The sequence below is a fragment of the Chanos chanos genome, chromosome 3 (genome assembly GCF_902362185.1).
Source record: "Chanos chanos chromosome 3, fChaCha1.1, whole genome shotgun sequence".
NCBI lineage: Eukaryota > Metazoa > Chordata > Actinopteri > Gonorynchiformes > Chanidae > Chanos > Chanos chanos.
Window position 1 is genome coordinate 45,324,135 of NC_044497.1, and position 17,339 is coordinate 45,341,473.

The window sequence follows — 17,339 nt, forward strand, 5'->3', positions numbered from 1 at the left end:
CACAAATCTCTCTGTTTATTAGTTTGTGGCTTATTAACCAAGCTTCCACGTTAAATTACATTTTTGTGAGACTGTAAAGAGTGTGCGCGTGTTTGCGTGTGCATGTGTTTGTGTGTGTGTGAAACTGGTATTGATGACTTTAGTTTATTGATGTAACTGAGTGGTCAGAAGCATTTCTTCCAAGGTTCTGTGTGTGTGTTGGAGTGGGGGTGTTAATTTGGTTGGTGCATTGTTAACCAGCAGTGTCCATCAGATAACCACTCCTTGCTTCTCTTCCACCCCCGCCCCTTTCGACCAATGAGCTGCTGACCTCCTGCTAGGCTGTGACCCTAGAGCCTATTGGTCACATGACCTGCCCCTAAACTGACCTAAGGGGGCTGTCCATACAAGGCCATGGAACAGATCACACTGTGAGATAGTTTTAGCGAGAGAGAGAAATTTAGTTAGGGAGCCAGAGGGCCACTTTTTATATATATATATATATATATATATGTGTGTGTGTGTGTGTATAGAGACAGAGATTAGATATATATAGTCTAGTTTATCTGCAAATGCTTGGATGGTTGCCAGGTGACCAGCTGACATATCAGGAGCAGCATGAAATGGATGGATGGGATGGTAAGGCATTGTGTGTGTGTGTGTGTGTGTGTGTGTGTGTGTGTGTGCGCGCGTGTGTGTGTGTGTTTGCGTACGCACATACTGAAGCACAGTTTGAAGGTCTGTTTTGGAGTGCTGACTAAACATAACAGTGACATTGTTGAGGGCCTGCTTTATCGTTCATCTCTTTGCTTATCTGTTCATTCATTCTCTCACGCAGAGGTTCGGCTCTTCTCTCTGTAAGTGTTTGTAGATGGTGTGAGTTTGTGTGTGTGACTGTAAGTGTGCATCTCTTTGTAATGAAATTATAGAAATGATCAATAACAGTAATGGTGCCATTTGGTTTTCTGTATTGTGAAGTAGCCCAATCCAGTGGAATGCTGTATGTTTGTATTATTCTGTGTAGACGACATTAGACACATACCATTGTCTCTTACCCAGAGACCCCACTGTTCTTGCTCCTTTCTTATAGGACTCAGAGACAGCAAGAGTCAAAAATGAGAGCTGTTGGGCTCTCTTGTTCATCACATGCTAATCTGTAATAATAACAGAGGTGCTATTACTGTATGTAACATTTCTGCTCTCTTGCCTTTACCATTGGAAAAAATATGATTTTACATTGAGAATGATGATGTTTGTTTTCTTAGTGAAAAGGGGGAAAAAAATGATGGTTCATGTTATTCGCTGGGTTAGCATTATAGGATGTTGGTGCAAAGGTGAGTCTAAGAGTCACTGGTCAAAACAAAAGATTCAACTTCTGTTGTGTTAATAATACTGGGTGACAAAAATTAATTTTATGGTCCAACTTCAAGTGTGGTCCAGCATGCTGGCTCAAGTCTAAACATTTTATTTCTTAATAAAAGATTGCTGGAAGACTACTTGTTAAGAAGCGAGTGACAGTCAGACAAACTTAAATGGAGAGAGGATAGATTAATTGTGCGTGGTGTATGGTTTGTGTTTCCTTGTACTCTTGATGATTTCAGTTGCAAGTTTTCATTCAAAGCCAAAGTGAGCAAAATATTGCAGTTGGTACAATTAATTGCAGTTGCGGTTGGTACGATTAATTTTGGTCATTTTGTGTTCAATCAATAGTAGGGTTGCAGGAGGAGTCTCTCTCACCACTGCGTAGGTTTTACAATGGCAGTGCTGAATTTTCTGATTGCTTTAAAGTGTGTAGTGGCCCTCTCAATGACCCTGCCAAAAACAATACTGCCCTTTAACGTGGTGGTCAACTAGGGGGCTGTAAAGCCGACCTGGAGTTCAAGATGAGGTTGAGTACTGGCCAGGGCATTGTGACTCTTTCTGTCTCTCTCTCACACACACACACACACACACTGATCCTGTTATTTAACACAGCTGTCAGACCTTGCCATGACCCCAACACACACACACACACAGAGAGAGAGAGAGAGAGAGAGAGAGAGAGAGAGAAAGAGAGAGAGAGAGCACATGGAGAAAGCAAGGCAGGATCTGGCTTGCTCTGAACAGCACATTCTTATATCATACCTCACTATCTAGCTTCCTAGTGATGGGGTTGGGTTTCTTTGTGTTTCCTAGAGAGAGTGTTTTAGGAGAACATCCTTATCAGTGGGTGGGCTTTAGAGTGATGGAGGGGTCTTATTCAGCTTTTGAACAGGGCAGAAGTTGTGCAATAATGTTTCATGTTAACCTTGGGCGTAGCACGTTCTGAAGGTGCTCGTTATGAGTAAGTTGTTGCCAAATGGAAAAATATACATTTTGTTTGATCTTTATAGCCAATTAAAAACTGCTCTGTATTTTGTTTAGTTTCTGAGGCGAAAAAAAAGTCAAAACCATTTAGAATGCTTACCAGATACTCATTTACTGTCTGTCTCATGAACATGGTATGCATTTCATATAAACTAGCGGAGTGTGAGGAATAGATCTGAATAATAAGTGAATCTGTAAGGCCTCTAGCTCTTTCATATCTGTCAGCTCTTCTTCAGCTCGGTTAGTGCCTGTAGCACAGTGCTGTTGATGCTGCTAGCTCTCCTGTACATCTGTTAACTCTCTTAGCTCCTATATAACTCTTTTAGCTTTTCATTAGTTCTGTCAACGCTGTTAGCTCTTCCATAGCTTGGTTAAACCTTCTACAGATTAGCTGTCTTGGTTTACCAATAAATGTTACACTTTCTCTTGCTCTTTAATACTAGAGGTTAAACTGTTAGCTGTTCTATAGCTGTGTTACCTCCTCTGGAGCTCCTTGGTTAGCTTGTACTAACTGTTCTATAACCTAGGTTAACACTGTTAACTCCTGTAATTAGAATTAGGTCTATTAGTTCTGTTAGCTTTCTGTAGCACTTTGTTAACACTACCTAGCTGTTTTAGATTTAAAATAGTGTGCTGTGTTAGCTCTGTTAGCTATTGTATAGCTCTCACAGCTCTATTCTCCGACCCAGCTATATAAATTAGCCTGTCATATTTTCTTGACAAAGGCTTTGCATTTCAATCTTGTCATCAAAACATCAAGTGAATATGTCTATGTCAACATCTGTTGTTGACACGTGCACGCTATATACGCCAGTGAAAATACACACACACACACACATTAATCATTCAGATGGTTAGTGATTCAAATTTTGGTTTTGTGTGTTTCCTTAGTTGGTATTACTCCTGTAAAAACGATATGGAGACATTATTGACACAGTTATCCCAGTCTGGAACATTCTTTGATAGAATTACTCACTGTTTTTATCCTGCTCTATCTCTTTGTGCTGAAGAAGTCATCACCCAAGTCACATTTAAACAGCATATGAATACATTAAGAAAAAGAGAAGGAAAACTGATACACAGAATATGAGGAAGATGGGGACAGGAAGAGGAGAAGTCTCTCTCTCTCTCTCTCTCTCTCTCTCTCTCTCTCTCTCTCTGCGAGTGGGTGTGGGTTGTGTCAGTTCTCTGTTTGACAGCAGATTTTAGAACTTCTCTCCTGTGAGAGGATTTACTGCTGGAGGGGAGAGTTCTCAGTATTATGCCATCTAAGGATTTCAGACATGCTGCTTTTTGTACCCCACTGCTTTCTTTCTGTTTGATCATGTCTAAAGCAGTTATAACACACACATTTAAACACCCACACATACACACACACGCACGCGTTTCATTACTTATCTTTTTGGTGAAATTTTTCCATTGGCCATATGTAAGATCTGTATCAGTCTGAAAAACACAAGTGTGATGCACTGTGGATCCTGCACACATTCAGTTTCACCTGGAGCACCCTCAGGGCTCTCAGCTCATTGGACTAAAATTGTCAGACACAGTTGAGAACATATTAGCCCCAATCTTAGGCCTGTTTACTGCAAACCAACCATATCTGGATCAGATCCATGCTGATGGGGGAATTTTGCACAACCTATACTGTGCGCCATCCATCTCGGTCAGAGCGGGAGATTCAGTCCTCTTCTAACCATTCCAGAAGTTTCTACACCACTTAGATCACAGCCTCATTTTGATGTCTCTGTGAGGTTCAATAGTGTAACTGGCTGTGAACTTAAATGGAACAGAATTAGGGTCACAGTGTATGTGACTCCACAAAGTCAAGTTGAGTAGAGTTAGGATCTTAGTGTCTCTGGAGTAAAGCTGTGTAGAATTATGATCTCAGTGTCTATATTTAACAAAGCTGAGTAGAATTGTTTTGTGGCTCCATAGGGTTTGATAGAATTAGAGCCATCAGTTCTACAGAGTAAAGTTGTGTAGACTTTGTGTTAACCCATTTGTGTTAACATCTGTAAAAATGATTTTAAAAAGCTCACTGTTGGCATGTGAGGGTCGAGAAATCAAAAGCAAGCATTCTGGTCACTAATGCCCATTTCATAGTGCAGGGTGAGGCCAGGCCACACATCATTCCATTCAGCCTGATTCTGTCAGCACACAGTCACATACAACAGTGTAACGCAGCACACCTGATAGAATGTGACACTTAGTGTCACTCACAGCTAGACAGAGAGAGAGAGAGAGGGGAAACAGGAAAGATAGGAGTGAAGGCATTGTTGATGACACTACTGTCTGTCTTATAACCTTTGCCTTATGTATTGTACGCTTTGTTGTCATTGTTTTGAAACAGCCATAGCAATTAAAAAACAGCTGAATTGATCTGAAATTGAAATCAAGAGAGGTATAGCAGAATCATGTGTCCTTCCCAGAAGAGTTTTATCAAATACATGTGATGTGAATTTATTGACAAACTAAGTATTTATTGATTAGTTTATGTCCTGTTTGTTCTAGTATTTTAGTGTAATGAAACTTTTGGGGACTATTGGTTGATTTGTCCACAGCACCTGTCTCTCTGGATACCCAACCTGATGTCACCATACTGGAAACAATTTGTTTTTGCAACCCCTCTTTCTCTCTCTCTCTCTCTTTTTTTTTTTTTCCTCAGATGAACAGGTTGACCAGCGGTCTTGTCTGATTTGTGGAGATAGAGCTACTGGTCTCCATTATGGCATTGTTTCATGTGAAGGCTGCAAGGGATTCTTCAAGCGCAGCATCTGTAACAAGCGAATTTATCGTTGTAGCCGTGATAAGAAGTGCCAGATGTCCCGCAAACAGCGAAACCGTTGCCAGTACTGCCGTCTGCTCAAGTGTTTAAAGATGGGCATGAACCGCAAAGGTACGAGAGAACACAGCGTACACACACACACACACACATGCACGCAGCTCACAAACACTTTAAACATTCACTCACTCTTCACATAAACCAAAATTTCATAAAATACCTCACAAATGCATCAAACACCTACATAGCCCACGAAGAGATACATATGCAGAGTGTATACAAACACATACACACAAGCACTCTAAGACCACACACACAGAGCGCACACAAACACACATGCCACATACGCTGTACACGCACACACCACGTACTCACTTAAATGCACAAAAACACAATGTGAACACACACAATATGAAATATTCACATATATTGATATAGCACACCAACATATTAAATGTGGTCCGGTAAAAGCCTTAATGTGTATGTGTGTGTGTGTGTGTGTGTGTGTGTGTGTGTGTGTGTTTGTGTGTGTACTGACAGCAGTGCAGATGATAATGATACAGCCTGACAGGTGTTGCTCTGAGTAAATTCAGATTTCACACACCTGCAAAGATGAGAGCAGACACACACACACTCACACAAACACACATATATACAGCATACGTGCATGTGATGCACAGACACACACATAAACACAACAAGACATTCTCATCTGTGTCTGATCCCTCTCTCTCTCTCTCTCTCTCTCTCTCTCTCTCTCTCTTCCTCTCTCTCTCTCCCCCTCTCTCTCTCTCTCTCTCTCTCTCTCTCTCTCTCTCTCTCTCTCTCTCTCTCTTTCTCTTTCTCTCTCTCTCTCTCTCTCTCTCTCTCTCTCTCTTTCTCTCATCTATCACAGCAACATTGTGCTGCATTTGACACAAATCTGTTAAGAATTGGAATTTCATCTTCAGTACAGCATGCAAGAGACATTTTTCCTCTGCTGATAATCCAGAAAGACATACCGAGTGTTTCTTGGTCCCTTAGGCCGTTCGATTTTCCTGATATCTGCCCAATTCGTCACAAAGCTGAAATCAGAGCAATTTTTGAGATTGTTCAGATGTCCAATGTGGAAACTTATTGATAAAAATCGGTGTTCGAATTAGTCATGGCTGTGTTTCAGAGGGAGAGGACAACCAATCACGTTGTTTATCTGCCCGCGAGGCCAGATAAACAGGAGGAAACAACAGATATCTACATCATCCAGTCAAGTTCTGTCCTCCCAACACGACACACCCCTACACACACACAGGCACTCACACCCTGCGGGCCCACTGCTGCGACACACATAATCTACTTTAAGGTGTAAAATAAGTAGTCATCGAGATAAGTATGATGTGGAAGCTTTTCCCTTTCTGCAGAGAACTGACCTTAATTCATTTCAAAGGATGACCAGATTTTTGAAAAAGTTTTCATTTGGGTAGGTTTGACCTTTTCCCAGGTGGGAGGTGTACATGTTATGCACACAGCAGAGCAAAGCACCCTCACCCATGTTTTCATAGGCAGCAGAAATGTCAGTAATATCAGATCTGGTGTAACGAGCTTTAGCACCACCTACTGGAGTGGATTTGTAAGTGCAAGCGTGCTTTGTGTACTACACTGTCGGGTTCTTTGAGAGAGGAATCGACCCACAAACATTTCTTGCTGGTACCATTGGCTGTTAAAGAGAGTTCTCCTCTTGCATCATGAAGAAGAAAAGTCAAAAAATAACTGTTGGGAATTTGAATGGAAGGTTGTGTTAATTCATCTATATCAGTATGATTAGAAGATCATCCTTTTGCCTGTGTTGATTCTCCTCTGTCGTTTGAACCCCTTAGCACACCCTCTCTTACTGCCGAAAATTACACTAACAATGAAGAAATCTGCCATCCCTTTTAGGATTATTTCAAAACAACTCCCAGTGGCCTTTGCTTTGGAAATTCAGGAACTTCTGAAATGCATTTCTTACTGTGACGGAAATATAAGGAGGGTTTAGTTGTTCTTCTATGTATGAAATCAGTGATTTTCATATATCACTGATCTAGCTGATGTTAGATCTTTCAGTGTAACTGAACGGATTATGGCAAAATGTTATTTAAATGACAAGTGTTTTTTGTTGTTGTTGTGTTTTGTTTTTGCTTTTAGCTGGAATGCAATTAATGCTAATTGTGTCTGATTGACCAGAGCTGGTCTACCTCCTGGTCAACCCAGATAAATCAACTATGACTTTAGTAGTTTTCTTCTTGTGAAATCAGAAGTGAACAATTCCCCACTATCCTCATACTGAACACAAAATACCATCTGTACCTGTTCTGGCCATTAGAGGGACACATTGCTCTCCACAGCTCAAAAAAAACACCCTTCATTTTAGATATAGTCAAAATGTAGAATTATTTGTTACAATGGAAATGAATGTTTTAACATTTACATTTGTACAGTGACACATTAACATCATTTTAAATAACACAACTGATTTAATCACACAAGGTCTGCTGTCTGCATGATTTTTTTTCACCCTGCACACGGACATGGACACCCATGTGTGTGTGTGTGTGTTAGTGTACTGTATGTGCGTATTATGTACTGTTTTGTGTGAATTGGAACAATCTCCAGTTCTCGCTTTGTGTTTGGACCTCATTTCAGCATCCAGTGAGAAATAGTATTCAACTACAACCATGTAATGCATTTCTTTTTTTTCTCTTTCTCCTTCTCCCTGTCTTGATTTCTCTGTCGGTACGGGTGTCTGATCTGTCTTTCTCTCCCTGTCTCTTTTTCAGCGATCAGAGAAGATGGGATGCCTGGGGGGCGTAATAAAAGCATTGGGCCCGTTCAGGTGAGCCTGTCCTGAAGCAGGTCTTAACAGGAGTGTAGTTTTGTCTCTGTGTGCCTGCTGTATGTCCACTCTGTCTGAGTATTTGTCTCTGTTTAGATGAGTGTCTTTATTTGTGGGTGCTAAAGCAAGTATATCTATACATATGTGCATGTCTTTTTCTTTAAATGTGTCTTTGCTTGTGTGTATGCTCATATTCAGTCAGTACAGTTTAATGTCTTTTCTGTTGATCCATTTTCTGTCAGGACACGATAAATTACTCCATGCCTGTATATAATAACTAAGTCAGTTAGCGTATTGCCTGTCAAGAAACTGTAGCCACAAGGCAATTCTGCTCAGCTTTATTATCTATCTATCTATATCTATCTATATATATATATATATCTCTATATATATATATATATATATATATATATATAAACACACACACACACACACACATATATATATATATATGTATGTATGTATGTATATATATGTATATGTATATATGAACTGTCCTACCACTAAAGCACCTTTAGAAGTCCAGCCATTCAGCTCTGACTCAGTAATACGTATCATATGAATGAGCATTAGTTTTCCTGCTCACCTGGCACTGCTAAACCCAACCCAGTTAAATTTTAGACTCTAAACAGGACAGTAAATGGAGGCATAGCTTCAAGGACAATTTTGACTTTGAAGTTGAAGTTTAGTACTATGGAACAAACAAGCCATTTGTGGAGTGACAGCCTACAAATGCAGTCCATCACTCAGGACTTCTCCTTTCAGACTGTATTCTAAAACTTACTATGCATGGGGAAAATATGAATATTATGTTCACATTTTCTCCTCCTTTTTGAATACATTTTTTTTTGTACAGCGGTCGAACTAATGTCACTAGACAGATATTCAGCTGAAAATTCTTTAATTTCCCTGGAGTGGGTTTTTAAGTGAGTTGTGCACCCAGTGTGCTATCAGCACTTGGAAACCTAAACCTTTCAGTTCTATTCTGAACAAAATTTCAATGGTCACCTTAAAACAGTTTGCATTTTTAGAAATGCTGAAAAAAAAGAAAAAGCATTGAAAAGAGACAAACTACATCGCTTTTTAAGACCATCAGTGATGAAGTCCTACAGAAAATGAGCCTGAAGTGTTTTCTCTTTTTCAGTGTTTTGATTCTGTCGTCCACTCTCTCTCTTTTTTTCTCTGTCTCTCTCTGTTCGCTCTGCTCATGAGTGGAGTGTCTTTCTGAGAGAGAAAGAGATGGACAGTAGAGAAAGAAGGAGTGTGATAAATGGATTCCCAGGTGTGTGTGTCTGTGCTAAATTGTGTGACCAGGGCTATGGAAGTTATTGATTGATGAGATCGATACATTCAGCATTGATGGAGGGAAAAAAAAACAAAAAACCTGCATACAACCCTGGTCCAAACACAATAAGTATGCCAACCACTCTGTGGACAGAATGGTGCTGAAAATGTTTGTTTTTAAACTCAGTGACATCCTGTGCATAATAGCAGAGATGCCGTGACTGCTTTCTTTCCTTTCTCGGATGTATTTGTGATCTGGCTTTTAGCTAAACATTCTCCGCATAGCGTCTGTCCAAGAGCACAGGCATTCATCTGCGAGTCTGTCTCTCTCTCTCTCTCTCTCTCTCTCTCTCTCTCTCTCTCTCTCTCCCTCTTTCTCTCTCTCTCTCGCTAGGTCCCTCTCTCTCTCTCTCTCTCTCTCTCTCTCTCTCTCTCCCTCTCTCTCTCTCTCCCTCTCCCTCTCTCTCTTCCTCTGTCTCTCTCTCTCTCCCTCCCCTCAATAATGTGTGTCCTTGCATCTAAACTAAATCCGTGGGCCTCAGAGACAACACTGTCCTGCCCTGTGCTGTTTTTCTTTATAGCGGGAGGGTTAAATCATTAGTCTTAATCTCTTTTCTCCTATTGCCCGAGATGAAATGTATTGACGAGGTAATCAGGAGCTTTCAGGGAAAGCAGAATGGCGGGAGCAGGAAACCACGCTTCTGGGTTCACACGCTTCCACGCCGCTCCGCTCCCGCCCCCGGCACACGTTCCATGGGCGCCGGGTCTATTTCTTTGTTTTGCTCTGTTGTGTAATGAGTGCCATCCCCAACCCCCAACCCCCTCCTGAAAAAGTATGATACCAAGATGATTTTTTTTTTTATTTCATTAGTTGTTTAACTCTTATTCAAGACAGAAAAATAGCCATTCACAATGTCTCCTGTATTCAGTTAAGCAGTAAAGGGCCTTTTGTCTGGACACGGAGCTGGCTCAGTAACCCTCACCTGAATCAAAATACTGAGTGAATTGGGAGAGATGACGACAGTATTTTTCATCAGTCGTTCACTCTCCTTCTCTGCTCTTTCCTTTTCTGTCTCCATAGATTTCGCATGATGAGATTGAGCGGATTATGTCTGGTCAAGAGTTCAAGGAAGACATAGGCCTGCCCGAGCACACCTGGAGTAACAATGGAGACAGTGACCATGGTTCCCCTGGCAACGCATCTATCTCTGAGGGCAATCAGCCATCACCTGTCTCTACCCTCTCATCTGGGTAAGAGTTCTACAAATGCTCAGAAGTATTTGGCTAATAGTTTCACACACACTCTTTAAATGATTGGTAATGACTGGAAGAGCCTTACAAATGCTCCTCTATTTTAAAGATTGTTAAGGAATGTTTTAGAAAGGCGCTTAGCTATTGATTGTGAGTTGGAAATGCTGGTAACTGGTTTGTGTACAGTTCTACAAATGAAAGTGAATCGTGTGTGTGTGTGTGTGTGTGTGTGTCTAATTCTGCAACATCCTAACCACTGGCCATTTCTCAGACCATTACTGAGCTCACTGGAGAAGACTTTCTAAGGATGTAGTATGTTTGTACGTGTGTGAATATATGCTTAATGGGTTTTCACATCGAGGAAAATATAGGAAATTTCTTAAGGAAGCATGAATTGTTTGTGAAAGCATGTACACTGCCATGTTCCATCATCCAAGTCATCCCGTTTTCAGCCCTTCTTTTACAATATAATACGACTACTGACTGAACAACTGAAATGATATAAACATAAAAATCACTTACAAATGTCCAAAAATCACTTTTAAGAGGGATTAAATGAGAGTTTGTCTTTGGAGGATGGAAAGTTTTAAAGGGAGGTGATTGATTTTTTTTTTCTTTAGGAGATGAAAGAGTTTGACGGTGTAGGAGGTGGGCTGAATTTGGCTTTAGGAATAAGAGTTTATTTGTTGGAGGATAGGAGAGGGAGTTTGACTGTAGGAGTTGCATTTGGATGTAGGATAAGGTGAAAAAGTTTGCCTGTAGGATTGTAGGAGGTGGGAAAGGTTTCCTGTCTATTGGTTTGTTGCCATAGAAACAACCAGTGGTTGTTGTGATTCCAGTGTACGCCATCCTCTCTTTGCTGATAAATGTCGTCCTTAACACATTTGTCTCAGGGTCATTCCTGCCTTATCTCTGTGTGTGTGTGTGTGTGTGTGTGTGTGTGTGTGTGTGTGTGTGTGTGAGTGTTTTCATTTCTCTCTGACTAATCTCTCTGAGTTTTTTTTCTCTCTCACTCTAACAGCCCTTAGCAAAGACCAATAGAAAACGCTTAATTAACATGTATAGAAACTGAGCTTATTGACATGTTCATTGCTATATTAAAACAGCAAAATAAGGACTTGGAACAATAGCCAGGAAAACAAATGTGCATCATTATAATGAGTTAGTAGAAATGGGAATCATAAATTGCCATAATGAAGCATCGTCATGATGAAACATGTGAGAGAGAGAAGGACCATATCGTTTGTATACTGCATTTTGTTTTTCTTCTGTAGTCGTTCTGTGGAGCTGAATAACTGTTCAGCAGCCTATGGGGACCAGTATGCAGGGACACAGATTTCTGCACACTACCAGTTTCTGCCCCAGCTGATTGGCTATGCTGCCCAGTCAGGACTGCTGCTCCCCCCCGCCCGTGGCCTGTACCCTCAGACACACACACTTATCACACAGCTGCTGGAGGCAGAAGATATGACTCCACTCAATACACCCATGCTAATAGAGGAAGGGTGAGCAAACACACACACACACACACACACACTCACAAACACACAGAGCACTCTCTTATAAATGTTATGAATTTATTTTAAAAAAATGTCACTCAAGGTATAGACACATCTTGCTACAAACACAGACATACAGACACACACTACATTGTAACATGCATGCACATACACACCAAAACATACTCATAGAGGAATAATGAGAGAACACACGCAGATTAACACTGTTCATTATTTTGTGTATATCTCCGTTTCCCTCAGGTACCATGTGACTCAGGTGGAACTGTTTGCATTGCTGTGTCGGCTGGCAGATGAGCTGTTATTCCGACAGGTTTGGTGGGCGAAGCGTTTGCCATTTTATTCCGAGTTTTCAGTGGAGGATCACACTCACCTTTTGGGGTCGTCGTGGCAAGAACTCATACTGCTGGCTAGCCTTACAATCCACAGTCCTCAGATAAACACAGATCTCACCAACATCACTAGCCAGTACACACCTTCATCTCGGGAAATACAGGGGTAAGCAATGAAGAGAACTGTGTATGGATGTTAGACTCTCAGTGAAATGACAGTGATGGAAGCTGTGACAGTGATTTATCTCTGTTTCTGTGTGTGTGTGTGTGTGTGTGTGTGTGTGTGTGTGTGTGCGCGCGCGTCCATGTGAACATGCATGCGTGCATGTGTGTGTGTGTTTTAGGTTTAGTGAGGAGTCTATGGAAGTGATGGAGAAGATGATTTATCTGTTTCGTAAGTTTCAGCAGTTGAAGGTCAGCAATGAAGAGTATGTCTGCATGAAGGTCATCAATTACTTCAACCAGGGTACCTCTCTTTCCCTCATTCTCACACACACACATACACACACACACGCGCACGCACACACACACACGCAGATAAATCATCATCAGCACTGTATTATGAATACACATTCCCGTTGTCTCTCTCTCACTTGCACTCTCTCATTATGCCTTTGTGTGTGTGTGTGTGTGTGGTAGATATCAGTGGTCTGGCTTGTCCGGCCCAGTTGGACCAGCTGAATAAGCGTTACTGGTATGTGTGTCAGGATCTGACAGAATATAAACACCCTCAGCAGCCTAAACGTTTCCCTGAGCTCATGATGTGTCTGCCTGAGATTCGCTGTATCGCCGGTGAGTGATGCCTATCTGTTCATCCAAACAGCAAACTTCCTCAACAATTTTTGTCTTCTTTCATAGGTGCTTCTAACCAACAGTTTACTCATCATAATATAAACAGTAAAGTGAGTTGGAGGAGGGAAACTGGTAATGTTGCATATCTATGTAGTTAATTATTTGACAGGTGGTGTTCCCAGTGAGTGTTAAATGGTTTGCAAATTGCCTATCCTATTAGACACAATAACCCCAACCATTAATGTGTGGCTATGAGGACTCTTGCCTATATATATATATATATATATATATATATATATATATATAAATACAAAATATTTGATCAGCCCTCACTTTAGTGTCTGTGAGAGAAGACTGTATAACACAGCCAGGGTTTGTATTATGATCCAGCTTTTTTTAAAACATACATGACTACTAGGTGGTTTCAAGTTCTGTTTCCTTATTTGAAGCAAAAATGGTTATGATTTCAACAGATTTTTTGAATAGTATTGAAATTTCATCAAAGTGCATACATCGTTCAGGGTGGTGTTCAGCATTAAGATAGTGTTCAGCTGTGTGTTTGGGGTTTTTTTAACTGAGTGTCAGGGCAGTTTTCAAAGGGACCGTGTTAAAGGAAAACTTCACCATTCTACATATTTTCCCCTGTCTTACCCTTGCTAAGTTGAAAAGAACTCTGGTGCTTGTAATATACAGTCGGCCCTCGGTATCTGTGGGGGATTGGTTCCAGGACCCCCCCTCGGTTACCAAAATCCGCGGATGCTCAAGTCCTTTATGCAAATATTACATTATTTTATATATCACCTACGCACATCCTCCCGTATACTTTAAATCATCTCTAGATTACTTATAATACCTAATACAATGTAAATACTATGTAAACACCCAGAAGAGGTTTATTTAGCAATAATGACCGGCTCGCTGTACATTATCCAGCTTATTACACAGCTACTCAGTAAAGAGATCAATAATTTGACCTAAAATATTGGTTCAAAAATATTTTATTGCTTCCGCTAAAAAAAATAGTCCGTTAGATTCAGAACTGCGTTCATAGCAACGGTCTGTTATTCACTGCAGCGGTCCGAAATAACAGACCGTAGAATGCCGTAATTGACCAATCAGAATCGTGTACTCATCAGGGCCGTTTAATAAATAGAATAAATACCGTAAATTCTCCGTAAAGAGTGGCCGGGGCCTTTATTTACCTCAGCTGAAGAAAGAACCCAGCCTTAATTTGAGAGAGGCTGTTATTAGAGACAGGCCATTATTTATATAATATAATTTATATTATATAATGCGTTACTATGATCTTCAAGATCATAATGCAAACTAAACAGCGCAGGTTGTTTTAAGTTTGTATGCTACTGTGAAGGCTACAACGTGAGATTGATTAATTAATTATGTGTATATTGCATCAGCTTGTGTGCAATGTACGATAAAGTTTAGCACGCAGACCGCACAAAAGCGAATGTTTCATGAGCATTCAAACTGCAGAATTTGTTCAGTTCATTTTAATATAGGCCTACCAATATTACCTGAATTTGGACACAGAACGAAGAGCACAATTATTGACACATTAAAACCATCTGTGGATATAGCAAATGATGCAATAGTTTGCAAAGAGCACAAAATGAAATTGGTAATCATTTACTATATTTACGTCGATTAGTGTTGATTATTCTGTGATCTATTTGTGATCCAGCTGATATGGACCTTTCTGGAATTTTTTCCCCTGAATATTTTCGATCCGCGGTTGGTCGAATCTGTGGATAAGGAGGGCCGACTGTATAGCTTTTTCAAAGCTGTGCCCTTTCTCAGCCTCATACCCTCTAATTGGTTCCAGCTATGAGAAAGGTAAAGCTGGCATATTGAGACTCAGCTGTAACAGCTAGCGAAATGCATTAAACTCCCATTTGCATCATTGTTTTAAGGTAAAGACACAAATATGAAAATGAAAAATTGGCAAACATTTAATTTTATTTACGCCAGAAAAGGTTGGTTTTATGTACACCTACAAGCACGTTTGAGCCTGTCTGACTCTGCGTTTGTGTTCATTTGTGTGTTTCTCTGTGTGTGTGTGTGTGTGTGTGTGTGTGTCTGTGTGTGTGTTGCAGGAAAAATGGTGAACGTGCCTTTGGAGCACCTCCCTCTGCTTTTTAAAGCAGTACTGCACTCCTGCAGGACCAATCAGAACCACCTCCGAGCAAACTCCGCTCCCCTCCCAACCTCAGGATGCTCCCCTGATAACTGAGCCACGCCTCTGAACCCACCGTCTAATGAAGAGAGAGGCACAGGGAGATGCCTCCACGAATGTGACAAGCACCCTTTGCTTTCAGATTTGTATTTTTGTTGTTGTGTATTTGTTTGTTTGTTTTGTTTTTCTTTTTTGTTTGATTGTTATTTTTGTGTCTGTATTTATGATATGACAGAGCTGAATGTAAAATCGACTATACTGTGCACATGCTTCTGCTAAAAAAAAAAAAAAAATGCTAAAAACAGCCCATGCCATTGGAGCATGTTTAGATGTTTGTTAGTGTAGCAGTTTCTCTAATTGGATGAAATGAATGGGCTACTGTATACTGATACTGCTGAGTTACTGAATTCATTGGCTTAATTCATTTCAGCATAACAGTAAGAAAAACTACCTCAGTTGTTATATTCAGTGCGGGTCCATGTTATGGAGAGGCAGTTTGTTTTACTCAGTATCTTTTTTTATTCTCTTTCACTGTTGGCCTTGATGTATGAAAAAGCCAAAATATTTTCTTTCTTTTTTTGTTACACAGTTAATGATATTAAGATGTCTCCAAAGATGAACCGCGAGATGTAGCTGAATTGCTTTTTTTTCCCGTAACGTTCTGTATATGCAGCCATCCGACTTAGATAATCAGGCATCTTCCTATGGAACATTCTCTGTGACCATTCATGTTTTATCAGGACTGAATGTGGGTATTCGTTACAGCAGAATAGGGTGAGCTGTCGCCGACTAATTGAAATAAGAGTCTCTGTTTTTTCTATTGCGCTCTTCTTGTTTTCCCAAAGAATTGGCTTTGTTTATGTTGTGGACTCAAAACTTAACAGACTTTAAATGTGTTTGTTATGGATTGATTGATTGAACATTGTACTGTTCATGGATTCACAGGTTTTGTGTTTTGGTTGCCGGGGTGATGAGTGCAATAGGCAAACAGTTGAAATGACGTGTGTGTGTGTGTGTGTGTGTGTGTGTGTGTGTGTGTGTGTGTGTGTGTGTGTGTGTGTGTGTATGGGCAGGGTATACATTATGCTCTGTTGTAACATACTGTGTTTAAGGGCTTCCCCTTCAGATTGCAGCTGTTGATTTCGGTTTGTGCTGTGTCTGGTTTTTCTTTCTTTATTCGTGTCTCACACACATCCACATGGATGTGTGTTTTAAACAGGGTAAAGCCAGAGTGTCTCTCAGGTGTGTCTCTATTAAAATTACATGTCAGTTGTTGGATAGAAGTCATATAGTGGAAGTTCAGTAAAAAACATTAAATTCCTGGAGTGGATTTTTTTTTTTTTTAAATCATGCTATGGGAAAGGTTGTATTTTCATTTGTGTTTGTTGGATGTGGAATTTTTTAAGTGGTAAACTCTTTTTGCTTCTGAAGAATGAAAAGCTCTGGATAAAATGTCACTTTCTCATCTGAGGTAATGAATTCCCAGGGTGGATAAGAGGACATTATGTGTTTGTGTGTCTGTCTGAGTGTACAAGGTCATAGTAGAGACTCAAGTATACACAGACCAGTAAAGAGCATGCGGATTAGCCTATATTGGTCTATAAGGAGGAACTACAGCAACATCGTTGGCATTGTTGCCATTGTTGCCATTGTTTTGCCCTCCTTAAAAACATTCCAAATATTGCTAAATATATGTCTGCTATCTCTTAATGTTTACATTTTTTGCACCAGACAATGATTAAAAGTGTAGAGACAGTGCCAGAGTCAGGCTGTGGAGCTCTGAGAGTGTTCTTAATCATTTCTTTATAGTTTTCTTTGAATGTAGAGGGTTTTTTTTTTCTTTTTGTACCAGGCCTTGAAGTGCCTCTATAGTCTCCAGAATAAAGCAGCGCAGTACATGCTAGGATATTTACTCGGTTTATTCCCAAAATCTGCAAAACTATAGAATTTATCATGTATTGGTGATTATTACAAATCTTTCTCTTTTTTTTTCTGTTTTTACAACAATGTTTTA

The 17,339-nt window shown here is 40.3% G+C and overlaps 1 protein-coding gene across 1 annotated transcript; it reads left to right on the plus strand.

Moving 5' to 3' along the window:
- Positions 1-602: 602 nt before the first annotated feature.
- Positions 603-15,382, plus strand: nr6a1b (nuclear receptor subfamily 6, group A, member 1b). The gene is made up of 9 exons (XM_030769897.1): positions 603-618; positions 4,994-5,224; positions 7,903-7,958; positions 10,324-10,493; positions 11,768-11,998; positions 12,254-12,508; positions 12,687-12,808; positions 12,982-13,134; positions 15,246-15,382. The coding sequence occupies exons 1-9, from the start codon at positions 603-605 to the stop codon at positions 15,380-15,382; spliced, it is 1,371 nt and encodes a 456-aa protein (XP_030625757.1).
- The last annotated feature ends 1,957 nt before the right edge of the window (positions 15,383-17,339 follow it).

What these genes read in the sequence shown, in the direction of transcription:
- nr6a1b (XM_030769897.1), top strand. An exon ending in AAAGCATTGGGCCCGTTCAG is followed by an intron (nt 7,959 to 10,323) that starts GTGAGCCTGTCC and finishes CTGTCTCCATAG; the next exon opens with ATTTCGCATGATGAGATTGA. An exon ending in GTCTCTACCCTCTCATCTGG is followed by an intron (nt 10,494 to 11,767) that starts GTAAGAGTTCTA and finishes TTTCTTCTGTAG; the next exon opens with TCGTTCTGTGGAGCTGAATA.